The sequence below is a fragment of the Cloeon dipterum genome, chromosome X, assembly GCF_949628265.1.
Source record: "Cloeon dipterum chromosome X, ieCloDipt1.1, whole genome shotgun sequence".
NCBI lineage: Eukaryota > Metazoa > Arthropoda > Insecta > Ephemeroptera > Baetidae > Cloeon > Cloeon dipterum.
In genome coordinates, this window is record NC_088790.1 from 1,563,904 (window position 1) to 1,579,610 (window position 15,707).

The 15,707-nt window shown below is 40.7% G+C and overlaps 3 protein-coding genes across 3 annotated transcripts; 2 read left to right on the forward strand and 1 right to left on the reverse strand.

Annotated features, from left to right (window-relative positions):
- Positions 1–467: 467 nt before the first annotated feature.
- LOC135947378 (uncharacterized) lies at positions 468–2,712 on the forward strand. Its single transcript, XM_065496211.1, has 4 exons — positions 468–598; positions 2,001–2,071; positions 2,129–2,219; positions 2,281–2,712. The coding sequence occupies exons 1-4, from the start codon at positions 593–595 to the stop codon at positions 2,470–2,472; spliced, it is 360 nt and encodes a 119-aa protein (XP_065352283.1). The 5' UTR covers positions 468–592; the 3' UTR covers positions 2,473–2,712.
- A 3,144-nt stretch (positions 2,713–5,856) lies between these two features.
- On the reverse strand, positions 5,857–7,165 carry LOC135946124 (uncharacterized). The gene is made up of 5 exons (XM_065494185.1): positions 7,095–7,165; positions 6,908–7,009; positions 6,610–6,774; positions 6,434–6,550; positions 5,857–6,371 (listed from the first exon to the last, which is right to left on the reverse strand). Exons 1-5 carry the CDS (start codon positions 7,144–7,146, stop codon positions 6,118–6,120), a joined length of 690 nt encoding a protein of 229 aa, XP_065350257.1. The 5' UTR covers positions 7,147–7,165; the 3' UTR covers positions 5,857–6,117.
- Positions 7,166–9,312: 2,147 nt separating this feature from the next.
- Positions 9,313–15,469, forward strand: LOC135947018 (uncharacterized). Its single transcript, XM_065495573.1, has 36 exons — positions 9,313–9,398; positions 9,451–9,493; positions 9,544–9,627; positions 9,686–9,779; positions 9,850–9,872; positions 10,081–10,101; positions 10,160–10,218; positions 10,275–10,383; positions 10,435–10,630; positions 10,692–10,723; positions 10,772–10,930; positions 10,980–11,220; positions 11,275–11,361; positions 11,415–11,703; positions 11,765–11,812; positions 11,865–11,892; positions 11,954–12,015; positions 12,070–12,169; positions 12,230–12,510; positions 12,565–12,598; positions 12,661–12,725; positions 12,784–12,895; positions 12,962–13,206; positions 13,272–13,337; positions 13,390–13,423; positions 13,469–13,639; positions 13,690–13,986; positions 14,035–14,099; positions 14,156–14,191; positions 14,243–14,360; positions 14,414–14,523; positions 14,576–14,650; positions 14,700–14,736; positions 14,793–14,866; positions 14,932–15,028; positions 15,088–15,469. Exons 1-36 carry the CDS (start codon positions 9,351–9,353, stop codon positions 15,366–15,368), a joined length of 3,921 nt encoding a protein of 1,306 aa, XP_065351645.1. The 5' UTR covers positions 9,313–9,350; the 3' UTR covers positions 15,369–15,469.
- The last annotated feature ends 238 nt before the right edge of the window (positions 15,470–15,707 follow it).

Genomic DNA, 15,707 nt, shown 5'->3' on the forward strand with positions numbered 1-15,707 from the left:
TCAGCCCGGTAATTGGCGAATCGACCGTTAGATGGCACATCAGGCTAACGGAAATGAAAATTTGTAAACGCGCGGAAAGAAATAGAGGAGCTTTTCTTTTTCTCTACCGCTGTGTAATGCAAATAAATAAATGGATAAACAAAATATACGTGGGAATGAAATTATTGGGTCGGCTCTTATTTGACGTTTCTGATATTTACACGCCATATTGACTTCCAGACCGGTGGAAACCAACGCAGATCTCAACCCGGTTCCCGGTGGAGTGTGTGGTTTTTCTGCTACAATTTGCGTAATTAATTAATTTTATGCAAAGTAGACAGACCATAAAAGCTCGAAACCGCGCTTATTTTCTGCATATTAGCTATTTTTTGGGCAGCTTACTCCATCCGACGCCATACCTGCGCGTCTCGGGTAAGTCAGCCCCTTGTGTTTGTAACGAGCCAAAGAGTCGAGTTGGGGGAGTGGCGCAGCTGTTTAAGCAGCTGTTGAGTGTGGCTAGTGTTAAGTTTGTGCTGCCAAAACACACACACACACATACACACACACACTGTTGTAGCCTTTGCACCAGTGCCCGGCCAAGAGCAGATTCATCATGGAGGTTAGTATACTTCATTAATTATTAAGGAAGCGAACGAGGATGCTGCCTAGAGATTTTTTGTAACATCTGAATTAGGTTCCGCGTGTAAGAATCTGTGTTTTTTTGGTTGGAACTGAGCTAGGAAACAAAATATTTATAACAATTTAAATTAATATTCAATAAATTTGATAAATTTTTAACTTAGCCAGTAATGTTGTTGCAATTTTGGTACGGTATATTTCAACAATTCTGAGCAAATGCTAATCATTTTAAGAATTTGTTCCCGAGAATGTCGGTTCAAAGAGAAAATATTTATTTTCACTTATCGCTGGTTTGTTGACCCTTTTAGTGGCTTGTTTTGGGTTCTTAAATACTCGGAGCCAAGAATGAATAATAGATGATATAAACTAGAGCGTATTCAAGAAAGATTTTTCTAGTCTTGTTTAAAAAATTGATTTTCTTGTCCTCTTGCCTGTTCCGTCAGCTATATTCCTATTTTTTCCTGATTTTAAAATTAAATTCCATAATATCTTAAAATATGGTCACAACAAGTTATCAATATATAGTAACTGCTATTAGAGTAATGATTTTGAAATAACAATATTTTTGAGGAAAATTTTGGACGTGGACACTTTAGGCTAAACATTTAGACCCATTTAAGATATTGAAGTAGTAAAACAGCAGTAAAAATCTATAATATCTGTCTTCAAAAACATGTTTTTTTTTCTTAATGATACCATTATAAAGACCAAGATTGTAATTGTTTTGAAACAAAATTCCTGTCTTCCCCTGTTCCTGAAAAATATTTTCCTGGCCTGGCGGAGTTCCAGAAACGGCAGGAATTCCAGTTTCAATTTCCTGTCTTGGAATTTGCTCTAATGAAAACCCATTTTATCCATTGAGAAGTGGCAACAGTAGGGGAGAAGAGTAAATTCCGCTCTGCCGTGTTTCCACCTGCGAGATACAAATAAAAGAAAAAGGACCTGCATTCTCAAAGGGGGTGACATTTTTTGCATTTATTGTGACTCTATGCTGAGAATTCAGAGCGTTCCACAGCCGCTTATTGCTAGCAGTCGGACTGCTACTGTGAAAAAATTTGTTTTATTTCGGCCCAATTCATGTGTGGTGCGGGCGGAATGGAATGAACGCGAAAATCTGTCAAATCTTTTTCATTGTTCTGCGCAGGGGCGAAACCAGAGCCTCTCTGAGGTTTACGAGACCCCGTTGTTTTTGCCGTGGACCTGACCAAATTTTCTAGGTTCCTCTCGCGTTTTCTCGCCCATTCCAGAATTTTCGAAGAGGGATAAAAATCACGTTTTTTGCCAGGAAGAAAGACCTGTTAGTTGAAGTTCACAACCAATTTTGTATAAGTCGCCTGATGCGTCGCTTTATATTATTAAATATTTGAATTCCGCTGTTCCAGCTCCCTGCAGCAGAGAATAAACATGACAAAACTGATCGCGTCGAGAGCGAGACGTCGTGCGAACCCAATAAGTGAGATTTTTTTGTTTTCAATTTAAGAATTATATTTTAAACAAATTTGTCTGACAGAATAGAGAAGCAGGCAAGTGGCGGCGAGTTGAAGGCAAAGACCAGCGAGGACAACGACAGCCCAGGATCCTCTGAGCCTAAGAAGGAAGAGGTACACATGAATTTCTTAAAATTTATTTGAACATTTTATCATATTTACAAATTTGTGGCAGGAAACCTCGTCGAAGCAGGTGGAAGCAACGCCGTGGATGGTTCCACCCAGGACCTTTTGCAATAATTGGATCCCCACCATTGGGAAGGAAGAAAGAGCAAAATTGATGCGCCAACAGGAGCGTGAAAGGCGCGCAGCAGGTCGGATTCAAGGGATAACGCCGATGGACGAATTTAGCAGCGACTCCGATTGATTGCCTCGTGACCACACCAATTCCAAGCCATGTCAGATGACGAGAAAGGAAAATTTTAAAAGTATAGTTTGGTCATCCTATTGCGAAAAGGGTGAGAAAAAGGGTGACGAAATAAAATTGCGTTAAGTATCCTCATTCTTGCATTTTAATTCTCTCTGTTCACACTTTTTTATTTTGTTCTAGGGATTAAACAAAATAAATTTCAAATTCACAATAAGCTGGGGAAAGCCAAATCCCAAATTTAACAGAACAGTAATAAACACGATATACAAATAACATAGAATTAAATTTAGCCTTTGTGGAAAAAGGAACACTTCTTCATAATACTGATAATAAAACATGGGAAAAAGCCCGATTTTGAATGCTTGCGCGCATAGAACAAAAGCGCACTTATATTAAACCGGTTTATATTGATATTCGTCAGAAATATTCGAATTATTAATATTAAGCATATTAAGGCAGTCTTGCCTTATGAACCGGTACCAGAAAAGCCGGTTAAATCTACAGAGTGGACTTCAAATATATTAAAATCATGAAATAATATTGCAACCTAATTGGGTCCGATTTTACTTACGTGATTGCTACCAGCTGCTGGAATATTTAGCCACGCCCACACCTGTGTGGAAATCGTGGCAACACCGCAGAGTGCACTCTACGTTCACGTAGTTGAGCAAATTAAGGAGAGTAAAGGTAGGAGATGCGAATAAACAGACAGAGTCACCAAAAGAGGGGAAGGGGTGGGGGTGAACAACCAGCGAACAAGCGACGACAAGAGCAAATGACACAAGATGGCACTGTTTTATAATTGTAGAGTGATTCTTGCTACACTTGAGTTTGCGCTTTATTGTTTAGCGATAAAATAATCGTTATTAATATAAATCTAACTTAATTCTAGAACTTCAGGACCAGAATTCATTTTTCCTCCAATGCAGCTCGATTATAGTGGAATGATATACTGCAAAAGCCAGGAAAATGCTTGTTGCCAATGCATAAACTCGTCCCTCAGGATTCAGTTAAGCCTAAAATGACCTGAGAAGCACTCCACGCATCACGGGGAGGGCGTAACGCGTCACGGGCTGGTCGTCGGGCGTCACGGGCTGGTCGTTAGGCGTCACGGGGAGTGTCACGCGTCACGGGGAGGGCGTCACGCGTCACGGGCTGGTCGTCACGCATCACGGGGAGGTTATTGTCACGCGTCACGGGGAGGGGGTCTCGCATCACGGGCTGGTCGTCACGCATCACGGGGAGAGCGTCTTGCGTCACGGGCTGGTCGTCACGCGTCACGGGGAGGGCATTACGCAACACGGGGAGGGCGTCACGCGTAACGGGATGGCGTCGCACGTCACGGGGAGAGCGTTGCGCGTCACGGGGAGGGCATTACGCATCACGGGGTGGGTGTCGCGCGTCACGGGGAGGGCGTCACGCGTGATGCCGCATCACGGGGAGGGCATTACGCATCACGGGGTGGGCGTTGCGCGTCACGGGGAGGGCATTACGCATCACGGGGAGGGCGTCACGCATAACGGGATGGCGTCACACGTCACGGGTTGGGCGTCGCGCGTCACGGGGAGGGCGTCACGCATCACGGGGTGGGCGTCGCGCGTCACGGGGAGGGCATTACGCATCATGGGGTGGGCGTCGCGCGTCACGGGGAGGGCGTCACGCATCATGGGGTGGGCGTCACGCGTCACGGGGAGGGCGTCACGCATCACGGGGTGGTCGTTACGCTTAACGGGGAGGGCATTACGCATCACGGGGAGGACGTCACGCATCACGGGGTGGGCGTCGCACGTCACGGGGTGGGCGTCGCGCGTCACGGGGAGGGAATTACGCATCACGGGGTGGGCGTTGCGCGTCACGGGGAGGGCGTCATGCGTCACGGGGAGGGCCACGCTCGTCACGGGGTGGGCGTCGCGCGTCACGGGGAGGGCGTATTTCGTCACGGGGATGGCGTCGCACGTCACGGGCTGGTCGTCACGCATCACGGTCTGGTCGTCACGCGTCACGGGGAGGACATCACGCGTCACGGGGAGGGCGTTACGCGTCACCGTAAAGGTGTCACGCGTTATAGGAAAGGCGTCACGCGTCACCGTAAAGGCGTCACGCGTCACCGTTAAAGCGTCACGCGTCACAGGAATGGCGTCACGCGTCTCGGGTAAAGCGTCATGCGATGGCTGTCTTGTCGCGTCTCCAAGGAAAAAATAAAGCTTTTTAAATTCCATGTCCGGCTGTCGCGTGCGGTGTCTGCGATAAAAGAATTAGTAATGTCGATTTTTTTAAAATCTGGATTAAAGTCGAAAACGCGGGAGGCGAACTAAATAGCATTATAACTCGTGACGATCAGCGTATGGAGTTTGATAGTTTTTGTTAGTAATGGACAATCTTGCCATGGATACATTCAGCATTTTAGTTTTTAGTTTATCGTTTATATTTATTTTGAGCCAATATGTACAGGGGCGACTCATTAAAATACGTCAATCTTATCCTAAATATACAAACTAAAGACTATTGTTAACATTACAGTAGAGACAAGTTAAGTTAGTTAAGATACAAATGGTGTTTTGTGATTTTTAATAGGGTTGGTCCATCCCCTATCTCAGATAATTTATATATTTAATTCTACAGTTGATACAACATAGAAATTAATATCGTTTCGCTTTGGCAGCGGGGATAGTTTGTCAGGTTTTTGACGAGCTTCAAACAGCCGAACCTAAAGTAAATGTGTCAACGGCGAGTGGCATCTCGCAAACGACTACCAAAAGACGGTTAACCTCGCTGAAATGACCGACAAGCAGTACCAGGAGACCACCGGCACCCTCAGGTACTAATCAAACAATTTTTAACATACATAGAACAATAAAGTTTTTTGAAACCAGAGCTAAATAAGTGATGGCGAAAGTTTAATTTGAAAAAGTGTGGTCATCATGCTGAACAGAATAGCTTTGAACGAGAACAAAATTGGCATCAGTTATTTGCGCAGTTGGCACATTTGGATGGTGGCGACAGAATTCTTACCGAGTACCTCAGTTTCGCCACGTAAGAGTTGCTGTTAATAGCCAGACCACGAAACCCTGTGTCAAAAGACGCCGTTTAATGAATTTCTCGCTCAATCGCTAGCCGTAGTTGAACGCAAATTTTATTTCAAAGCTCCTTAACTCTAGGAAATTTTTCAAAATTGGTTTGACAAGAAATAGTGTTTAATTAGTTATTGCCGCGTTTTTAATAATTTAAATCTTTTGTTATTTTTGTAAAAATTGAGGTAGTAATTCTGCACAATGTGTTCGGATATTGAAACAGTGTTGCTTGGTAAAGATTAATCATCAAATACTGTAAATGCCATCTTTTGTTTTGTGGTAGAAAGGACAAAATAAAAAATAATTTTTTTGACCAGCTGCAGATCTGTTTATTTTTAAATTAGAAAATTTTATACGTTTATAGTTTATTGCAATTTGCTCTGAAGAACAGAAGATTTCGTTAACGGCCACGTCAATTTTATATACAATTTTGGCTCGACAAAAATTCTGCACCAAAAGTAATTAATAAATTACCTTATAGATATTCAATCAGAAATTGAAAATTCTGAAATAGAACTAGTTTTATATACATTGCAAATCTTTAATTGAACAGATACTGATCCAAACTGCATTAAAATATTGCTACATATTGAATGCCACCAGGAAGGTTGCCTGAATGTTTCTCTATCATGTGATCAATTCGGCCAAAATTATCCACGAAGTGATAGTTGCAATCGGGTATGACACATTTTTCATATTCCCCATGGTTTTCTTTAAAATGTTTGACCAGACCACTGTCAGAAACGTGTGTTGTTATGCAGTCTGGTTCGGGGCAAAAAAAGGTGCACCCTTCATATTTCGGCATTTGTAGAGGAGGCACATTGACTGAAAACCAAAAGAATCACAAATTCCTCCCTTGCAAGTGGTCATTACTAAATAAAATTTACCTTTAGGTCGGTTGCTCTTTGCAGGATTTTCGCTGGAAGCAATTACTGATGCGGGTGCTTCATTCAAACTCCGTTGAGGCAATGTCACTTTTCCTTGATGCTGTAGAGGTAGTCGTGCTACAGAGGAAAAGATTAAAATATCTTTCGTTATTCAGTAACTTTTCACTAGATTTTACCTAGAACCGGAATGCTTGGGAAAGCAAATCCAACGCTTTCTTGGCACTGTTGCAGCATAAGATTGTTCCCCTGACAATGAGTTGGCTGATTGTGAGTCATACCATCTTGATTAAAACTCGGAGTTAGGAAAGGACTGCATGGCGGAACACCACCTGGTGGCCAAGCTGAACATCAAAAGTTAGAAATTGATAAGTGTAGTAAAAATGTTAAGAATGGATCAGATTTGCTACACATTTTGGCAGAGTGTATAATATGAATTTAATTTGGTACTCACTCAAAAAGCGATGCATAATTTACCTTGTGGAGCGATGTAACAATGTGCCACAAACGGCTGTCTAGTCGGAGCAGGATACTGAGGGTTGAATTGAAAAGCTTGAGGAGCCTGCATTCCGTAGAATGCTGTGGAAAGACATTGATATTGAGAGAATTCCGGAAATCCTTAAAATGGTATTCAAAATATTTTAGAGTCACGCATTGAACTCACCAGGCGCAAAATTTGCGACGAAGGGCTGGCCCAGTCCCATTCCTGAATGCATCCTACCTTGACCTTCACTCGGGGCCACTGAAACAAAAATATGTACATTCAGTTGCCGTAAAATTATTTTTTAAATAAACTTTGATGTCCGTAAAGACGGCTCTCCATTTTAGTGTTGACAGATTACACTCACACATCTATAAAGCGAAAAGTCTTTTCTTCTAGACTTCCCAAAAATTCTTGCTATTTAGACCTTTAAATTTTAAACATTAAAAAATATGCATTTTACATCAACTCACGAAAAACTTGAACAATACAAAATATTACATGCTCATTATACCTCTGTAAAAAGCTTTTGCTATTTCCTCATTTTGTACAGTGATTATATCCGATTGTTTTATTGTACCTACCGCAGTTTTTCCGCCGTGTAGAGCTTGAACGAAGTGGATTATTGCTACGTCTCAGGGTTGACAACCTACTGACTATATATTCTAGCCTGACTAACACGATTGTACTACACTCTTGCGGCAGATGAATGAATCCCAATATAAAAAAGGCGCCATGTATTTAAAATTTCATTTGGTTTAAACTTCTCAGGGATCACCTGTATCGAGATTTGAGTATATAACCTATATAATCTATTATATAGAATTTTGTCCACATGTGGCCATTTTAACCCCGTCTGGACCAGGAGCCTTTCCTGCTCCTGGATACATTTTTTGGAGTGTAACCTCGTCTTCCACGATATGAGTAAATACTGAATAGCTTCGATAGCTTTTGATTGGTCGTTATACAAAAAGAGTACAAAGAGCCGGTCTTAATCCACAATTATAGCAGAGATACTCCTTCCCTCCTGAAGCGGGTGAGGTACTTGCACTTTGAAGGCTGCTCAATTAAATCATAAAAACCACACCACTTCTCCAGGCTCGAGTGATTTACCCTTCATTTTTTGTGCTTTTGCCAGCCCACTGAAGGGCCATTTGCCTCCGCACCGAGGACTGCATTGAAACGCTAGACATTCGTCCCGTGAAGCCGAATCACGCGTGCTGGAAAGGTGCAAACCAGCAAGTAGCGAGTCGGCGCCGGTGCGCCTCCCAGCCCGTTGAGTGATTTGAGCATTTCGAGTCACTAAACTAACCACTTTTTGCCATCTCTGACATTCGGTAGCCAGGATTAGATCTCCAAACTGCTCAAATACCTCCCATAGCTTTGACACTTCTGAGAGTGCCTTAACAATGCGAGCCAACGGGCTGGTCGTACATATTTCTTGTAAAAAAATTTAACGAATTTCAAATGTTACAAATTTTAAAAAGTTCACAATGATTTATTTAAAAAAACACACTATAGTTTCACGTACAGAAGATATTAATAATTTAACTTCCCTGAATATTTTGCAGCTCAAACTTACCAGATTTATATCACAGCATGGGAAATGATAGAAGTTCATGCTCTTATCACAAAAATAACACATGCAAGTAGAGCTTCGCTTTAAAAATCTTAAGTTTTAAACAGCAAAAAGTGAGAGCCTAGACGCAGGCATGTTTTGTTGGCGTGTTCCTGTTCGAGTATAGCACACCAACTCTGTTCAATACTATCGTGTGTCGAAACCAGCCCGTTGGCTCGCATTGTTAAGGCACTCGCTCAGAAGTGTCAAAGCTATGGGAGGTATTTGAGTAGTTCGGAAATCTAATCCTGGCTACCGAATGTCAGAGATGGCAAAAAGTGCGGTTAGTTTAGTGACACGAAATGCTCAAATTGCTCAACGGGCTGGGAGGCGCACCGGCGCCGACTCGCTACTTGTTGGTTTGCACCTTTCCAGCATGCGTGATTTGGCTTCACGGGACGAATGTCTAGCGTTTAAAAAAAAGTCCTCGGTGCTGAGGCAAGTGGCCCTTGAGTGGGCTGGGTCCCTGTGCGGCCTGGTGGGCCCATGTTATTCGTTCGTGGTGTTATTGGCACTCGGAATTCAGCATTCGTGCTAGTGCAGTGCCCGCCCTTCCCGGTCCGAGAGGATAGGGATAAAAAGAGCAAAAAATTATTTATGAAGAAAAATATTTTGAAAAGAAATATGCAATAAAATTTCCATGCCATATGTTGATTGCTCGTTAGAAACAGTGACTGTATCATGAAAATTACGGACGTCACGCTTCCGTCGCAAAGGGAAATAATTGGATGACTGCTCCATTTCGTGCCTAATGAAATCAGTAGCTTGCAGTGTGCTATGGTGTCCACACACTTTATATTGAAATTCGAACTTTATATAAGATGAATCCTATGAAAATTACATTCTTGTGTATTCTGGTGTCTTTAATTGTATGCTCTTTGCTGAAGTTATTAATTACTGAAGAGCCTATTTTAATTTCAGCCATACTTCGACTGTAAAAAAGCTAGCGATAAAAAAGTAGAGCGTAAGTTATTACGATTTTATGTATGTGCGGTGAGGTGGAATTTATTTCAGGATCACGTTCATTTCGCCGTAAAGTTATCAAGGATCAAGGACAGATAAGAATAATTGGACCACTGAATCGAAAAATTATCAATAGTAAATAACAAATTATCATTTATATTAATTATTTGAAAAAATAAATTTACTTTTCTAGTTAAAACAGTCGTATTCAGAAATACACAACGGGCTCACATAATTAAATGCTGCGGCCAAAGAAAGTGTTCCAAATCGAATTTCAACAGGAGCAAGTAAATATACTATACATATTTTCCTAATCAAAACCAATGCAAAAATTTGCTACAATATATCTTTTTCTAGAAACAAAACATCAAACTTCGATGGTATTTATTTCTCAATTCAAGACAATTCAAAATTATTTACCTCACCTGAGATTGTCAACAAAAAATTTTACTTTTTGATACTGCTGCCGCGAGTAGCACTATCGATTTCATATAAAAATTTACTCACGCAAATACGGTTCGCGGAAATTGCTCTCCGGCAGCGAGCAACTCTTCCCGTCCTCCATTATATTGCGTCATAATTTTGCAGGTTGGCGGAATAAATACAACTGTATGGCATATATATTCAATTTGATTGAAATTTAAAACTTGACCAAAAATTACTCTAGCACCCTCCTACAAAAAAGTCAAAATCGGGTCGAAAAAGTACAAGTTTCCGTATGAAAAGGTGTGCTTATTTGGACAATGGTTTGTACAAATGAGACCTTTAATAATATGATTTAGGCTACCTTTGAAAACGCGGAGAAAATTTGCCAAAAAGACAATATGGATATAGCTTCTTTAGATAATCCAACCGAGGTAGCAGGCATTTCAAATTACTTGCAGTACATAGGTGGAGTGAAGTTAAAAGATTTAGAAACAAAATTTGAAAAATTATTCGTAGGATTATCGGATGACCCAGTTTTCTCGTCGATATCCTCCCTGCTTGAAGGAGGAGCGAGTTCTTTATTAAATTGGGCAACTGAGAGTCCTCCAGAAGGGCAGGGTGACTGTCTTGTTCAACAGGAGGGGCTGTTTTTCAACGCTTCGTGCGACACGAAGAGGAATTTCATTTGTGAAGACCCGAAAGAAGAGGATAGGTCAGACTCGTATTTAAATTTGAATATTGATTCGGAATGAAATATCGAAACTATGATTTAGAGGATTGGATACTTTGACTTCCATTGAAGACGGTTCGATCTATTTCGAAAAATAAATTTCTTTAAAACAGTTCAAAATAGCGGTTCTTAATTTTGTTAACGGAAAAAATATCGTCATCCCGGAAAATCGAGCTACGATTCCAGAGGCTAAATCCCTCTGCAAAGACGAGGGTTTGGAGCTGATGTCTCTTAAATCAGTCGCGGAATTGGATCCTGTCCAAGATTTACTCGGGGACTTGGGTAATTTTGAGGAAGGACTGAAAATTCTTGAAATATACTTCTCCTTTAGGCCTCTCAGCAACCACACTTTTGACATCGATGGAAAAAGTTACCGACGGGGGCACAAATTGGCTAGGAGATTTGGCCTCGGCTTTGCTTCCTCCTGAAGACCCTTCAAAGGATGGCGACTGTCTCGGTCTAAGCGCCCTTGGTCTTGCGGGAATATCGTGCGACATGGTTTCAAACTTCGTGTGCCAGGTTCCCGATCCACCAGGAACCAAAACGACTGTTAAAACAACAACCAAGAAGTTGTAATGATAGAAAATAACCATTGGATTGATATGAAAATGTTATGCCTATTAAAGGTTAACCACATTTGCAACCACAGATGTGACAGAAATTGCAACCGAAAAGGAAACCACACCCGTGCCAGACACAACAGAAGCAACCACGTATCAAAGATAATTTTTAAATAATGATTTTCTTTTGTCAACAGACATTTTAGATCATTATCTGAAACAACTGAAGCCAATCCTTCCTCCACGTCGATCATAACTGCTTCAACTAAAACAATGGTAGCAACCACTGCAACTACTACTAGAACGACAACAACAACAACAATGATGACGACGACAATATCATCAAAAACACCTACAACAACAACAACAACTACAACAATGTCTACAAGCATAGTTCCTTCAACAACCAGCACGACATCCATGCAGGTAACAACTACTACAACAAGCACTTCAACGTCCACATCAACTTCAACAACTACCACTACAACAACAACTGTAAGTTTCGTGAAACAACGCGATTTTAACCTTTCTCTAATGGTAATCTTTTATGAAAAAGCCCATTCCATGCATTTTTGACTGCGCAGACTTTGACAAATTCTTGATGGTTTGTTTACTTAATTTACAGAGATTTGTCTTTGATCGTTTCTTTTGAATAGAGTCCAACAGTAGCACCAAATATTTATGGTTTGATTTCACTCAGTTTTACAAATTATGAGTCAGTTGATTAATAGAAACTCATCAGCAGATGGCTCAGTGCAAACAGCAACTAGATGCAATAATAGAAAATTTTATATTTCTAGCGTCACGGTATAAATCTGACGATGTTAATTTTAAACATTCTTCAATTTCAATTTAAATAAGGTTTCAAGAGACGAAGCTGGTTTACGTTGTAAGGCTATGAACATGACGCTTTTAGCCGTCACCTCTCTCGAGGAAATTGACTGCTTGGCCTCTGTCAAGGGTGATTATTTCTCATTTGTTTGATTTGAAATAAAATTAAAAAGAAATAAAACGAAAAAAGAGGGGACCTTTTGGACAAGTGGCTCGAATGTGCATCCTCTCTGTGAACCAAAATTACTTTACACGTGGTGTTCAACGGGCGTGAATATATCTTCCACTCTGATTACGAACGGAGCGTTTTGGTTGCCAACCACGGCAACCGCCGTTACTCCAATCGAACGGTGTTTGGCAGTTACCACATCCCTTAATGCTGGAAAAGGGATGGTGCATAAAAATTGCAGTGAAGCCCTTCCCTTCATTTGCCAAAACAACGTCGAATGTCCAAAACATTGCACCAAAAACGTGCGTATTTTCTATCATTAACGTAGAGAATAAAATGGATATTAAACATTTTAGACCTCCCTGTTTGATCCCACCGGAAATTTGATAAGTAACTCTTTCCAAAATAAATTTTCGCATGGGGATGTTAACTCTATTTTCTCTTTCAATCAGACGCACACTTTTATGGATTTTGGTTAGACATCGGAAACTTCACATATCTCTTAGGAAATCAACCGGTTGGGATAGATTTCTAATTTAAAAGATGAAGAATGTTGTTTAAGTATTGATTCCTAGATGACTTGGTTAGAAAGCTTCCTTCAATGTTGCGCTTTGGGGATGGAACCGCTCAATATAGAAAATGTGGCTGAGCAACAAGGCTTGACCAGCATTACTGCTGACTTCAAATGTAAGTTTAATGAAGAACTCTACTTCGAAAAATATACTATTAACGTAATCTTACCATCGTTTGAAGATAATTGGCCTGCAAATTTCAATTACTGGACCTCAGCTACGTGGATGGGTTCTCCTGCTGGCCAATGGTCGGTTTGCGAACCAACCGGCCCTGCAATGTTTCCCTCGGGTCTAAAATGGGAAAAAAGCCAGCCGGACAACCTAGGCGGCAATGAGAGCTGCGTCCATTTCCGTTTCGTTTTGAATGCCACTGGCACCATCTTGACTGACAGAAAATGCACAAATCATTATGTTTATGCATGCAAGGTTTATCGATTCACTAACTCTTTTGAAATGGCCTAAAGTTTTTGAAAATATGTGTATTATTGCAGTCTCAGTTAAAAGCCCTTCCAAAGCCGTGTAAAGTTTCCTGTCCGAGTGGTGCCTGTCAACGAGCGGTATATTCATTTAATACCCGGTTTCTCAGCTTTTTTCAAACTTATCTTTCAGACAAAACTTTTTGACACAACTGGAATGCTGATTGGTACGGAAAGTAAATAGTAACAAGTTATACAGCATAATTTCGTAGTCTCTTCCACATATGGGAACTGGTACCAGGGCTGCGGGAGAATCTTTCTTAGTTATTTGACAAGTCCGGCCACATGGTCCGTGGCTCGAGATAAATGCTGCGAAATCGGCCTGACCTTGGCCTCAATGGAGTCAATGGGAAAATTTAACTGCTTCTCCAGAATCACCTCCAGTACAGGATATTTTGATCACGACAGTTATGATTTTAATTAAAATTTAAAGAAATTGGACCAGAGATGAACGGCGACTTCTGGCTTTCAGGAACGGACCAGGGATGCCTTTCGAAGTTCCATTGGTGCTCGATAAGCCGTGATTTTACTTACCCAGAGTTGAAATGGAAGATTGACCACCCCGTACAAGGCATGAATTGTGTTTATCTCGAGGTTAGAAACGGATCAGCAATGCTGGCCACCGGTAATTGCCTTGAGCAGAAGAATTTCCTGTGTGAAATCAGGAAGAAGGGCACTTTCCGGGAGGCGATCAATGCGGAATGTGCTGAAACCTGGGACATCTCCCCAGGTAATACAAAATGTTATTGTATTATGTTAATTTTATTGGTTTTTAAAGCTCAAATTGACCTGCTGTTGAACGCTAGCACCTTCCTCTCTGCTAGCATCTCGATAAATATCAAGGTTAAGAGAAATTGGTTTTACTCTTCATAGAACATAAATTTTAACCTGTCCCACAGTGCTTTATAAAATGTGTGGCAGTCGAAGTTGGAATGGTGACAAAATCATCTCATAGACCTGAAAGTTTAATAAATTATGATTTGCAGTTCTTCCGCGGAAGACCAGTCAGCATTGAAACTTTACGGCAAATTGAACTCATATCCCAAGAAAATCCCGCCAAATTGGAGCAGGCTTTTGCTGTTTATGAGCAATGCCGCGGCCAAAGTTATAGATATTCAATTAAAAAAGTGAAAATTTTGTTTAATTTGAAATTCAAGAATTTGACGATGACTGCGTCACTGCCTACGAAATTTACAAGTGCTGCCAGGAAAGGGCACCTGCCCTTGTTTCAGAAATAATTATTAATAACTATGATAATGGATCAATTGTATGAAACATTTATCCAAACTCTTTGAAATTAAAATACAAATAATTTTTAGTTAACTCCACCAATCGGTTGTGTTTCCGTGCGCCGAAGTTGTTGGCTCTCTGATAACTTCCCCTGCGTCTTTAATGTATGTTTTTTTGTATATTTTCTGCATTCGGATTAATCAATTTCTTAAGGAAACTGCATGGGCTAATCTAAATAAAGCCAGAACGGGTTAACCCAAAAATTATTATTTCAATAACGTACGTTTAAATATAAATTAAATCCAGATTCTCTTGGACAATTGGTGATGCTGCAAAATAGGCTGATGTATGTGGGCTCTATGAACTTAATAGGAAATTACGTAAGCATTTTTTTAAACCAATTCAAATCTTACCTTTAATATTCCTTACAAATTACGATATAAAGGATCCTATTCAAATATTCAAACACTGCTGCGCACTAGGAATGAAACTCATGGAGCCTGAGAGCCTAGAAGATCTCAATTGGGCGGCAAGTCAATCAGGTGACTTAATTAAACATTTCCAATCTTTTCACAAAATACACCACTGACTATTTCCGCAGGGAGCGCATTTGATCTGTTCGTGGGCGAGACGGAGTTTATAAACGGGACGCACGAAGTATGGTGCAACAGCAGCAAAATTATACCAAGCAGCTTCTACGATACTTTAAAAGCTCCGATTTATCCGTGTGTTGAGTCGCTAGCGCTTTTAAGCCCAGTTACGCAAAAGCTGTACATGAAGACTTTGCCCAATGGAAATATCATCGATTCGTTCCTCAATCCGCAGAATTATAACCCTTTGAAAACATCGGGAATTTACTCCTTTATTTGTGCAAATCTGTAGTTAGCAAATTTTAATTCCTGATGGGAGTTTCCAGGAGTTCTTTTCATTTCTTACACATAACTTTTTGTGAACAAAACTGTGTGAATAAAATACATTTAAACGCAAAATTGCAACTGGTGTATTAAATTTTTGAATTATTATCAAAAGAAATAAATTAAACCGGGCTTCATCCTCGTTGCAAAATTTTCGTTTCAATTTCTCGACTATAGTTTTGACGTCCTAATTGAAATAGCGCGCTTCCTCCGTGTTCTCTTACGGAGTGGCGCCTGTCCGAAGGGTATTGAGACGTCCGGTGATTACACGGATGTCTTTGGAGTTCAGGGAATTAGAAGGATTTAT

Excerpts from the sequence above, each read along its gene's own strand:
- LOC135947378 (XM_065496211.1), top strand. Across the intron at positions 2,072-2,128 it reads ACGTCGTGCGAACCCAATAA|AATAGAGAAGCAGGCAAGTG; the intron begins GTGAGATTTTTT and ends TTTGTCTGACAG. Across the intron at positions 2,220-2,280 it reads CTGAGCCTAAGAAGGAAGAG|GAAACCTCGTCGAAGCAGGT; the intron begins GTACACATGAAT and ends AATTTGTGGCAG.
- LOC135946124 (XM_065494185.1), bottom strand. The coding sequence starts at position 7,146 with ATGCATTCAGGAATGGGACTGGGCCAGCCCTTCGTCGCAAATTTTGCG. Across the intron at positions 7,010-7,094 it reads CGTCGCAAATTTTGCGCCTG|CATTCTACGGAATGCAGGCT; the intron begins GTGAGTTCAATG and ends GTCTTTCCACAG. Across the intron at positions 6,775-6,907 it reads TTGTTACATCGCTCCACAAG|CTTGGCCACCAGGTGGTGTT; the intron begins GTAAATTATGCA and ends TTTGATGTTCAG.
- LOC135947018 (XM_065495573.1), top strand. The coding sequence starts at position 9,351 with ATGAATCCTATGAAAATTACATTCTTGTGTATTCTGGTGTCTTTAATT. Across the intron at positions 14,524-14,575 it reads ACTATGATAATGGATCAATT|TTAACTCCACCAATCGGTTG; the intron begins GTATGAAACATT and ends AATAATTTTTAG. Across the intron at positions 14,651-14,699 it reads ACTTCCCCTGCGTCTTTAAT|GAAACTGCATGGGCTAATCT; the intron begins GTATGTTTTTTT and ends CAATTTCTTAAG.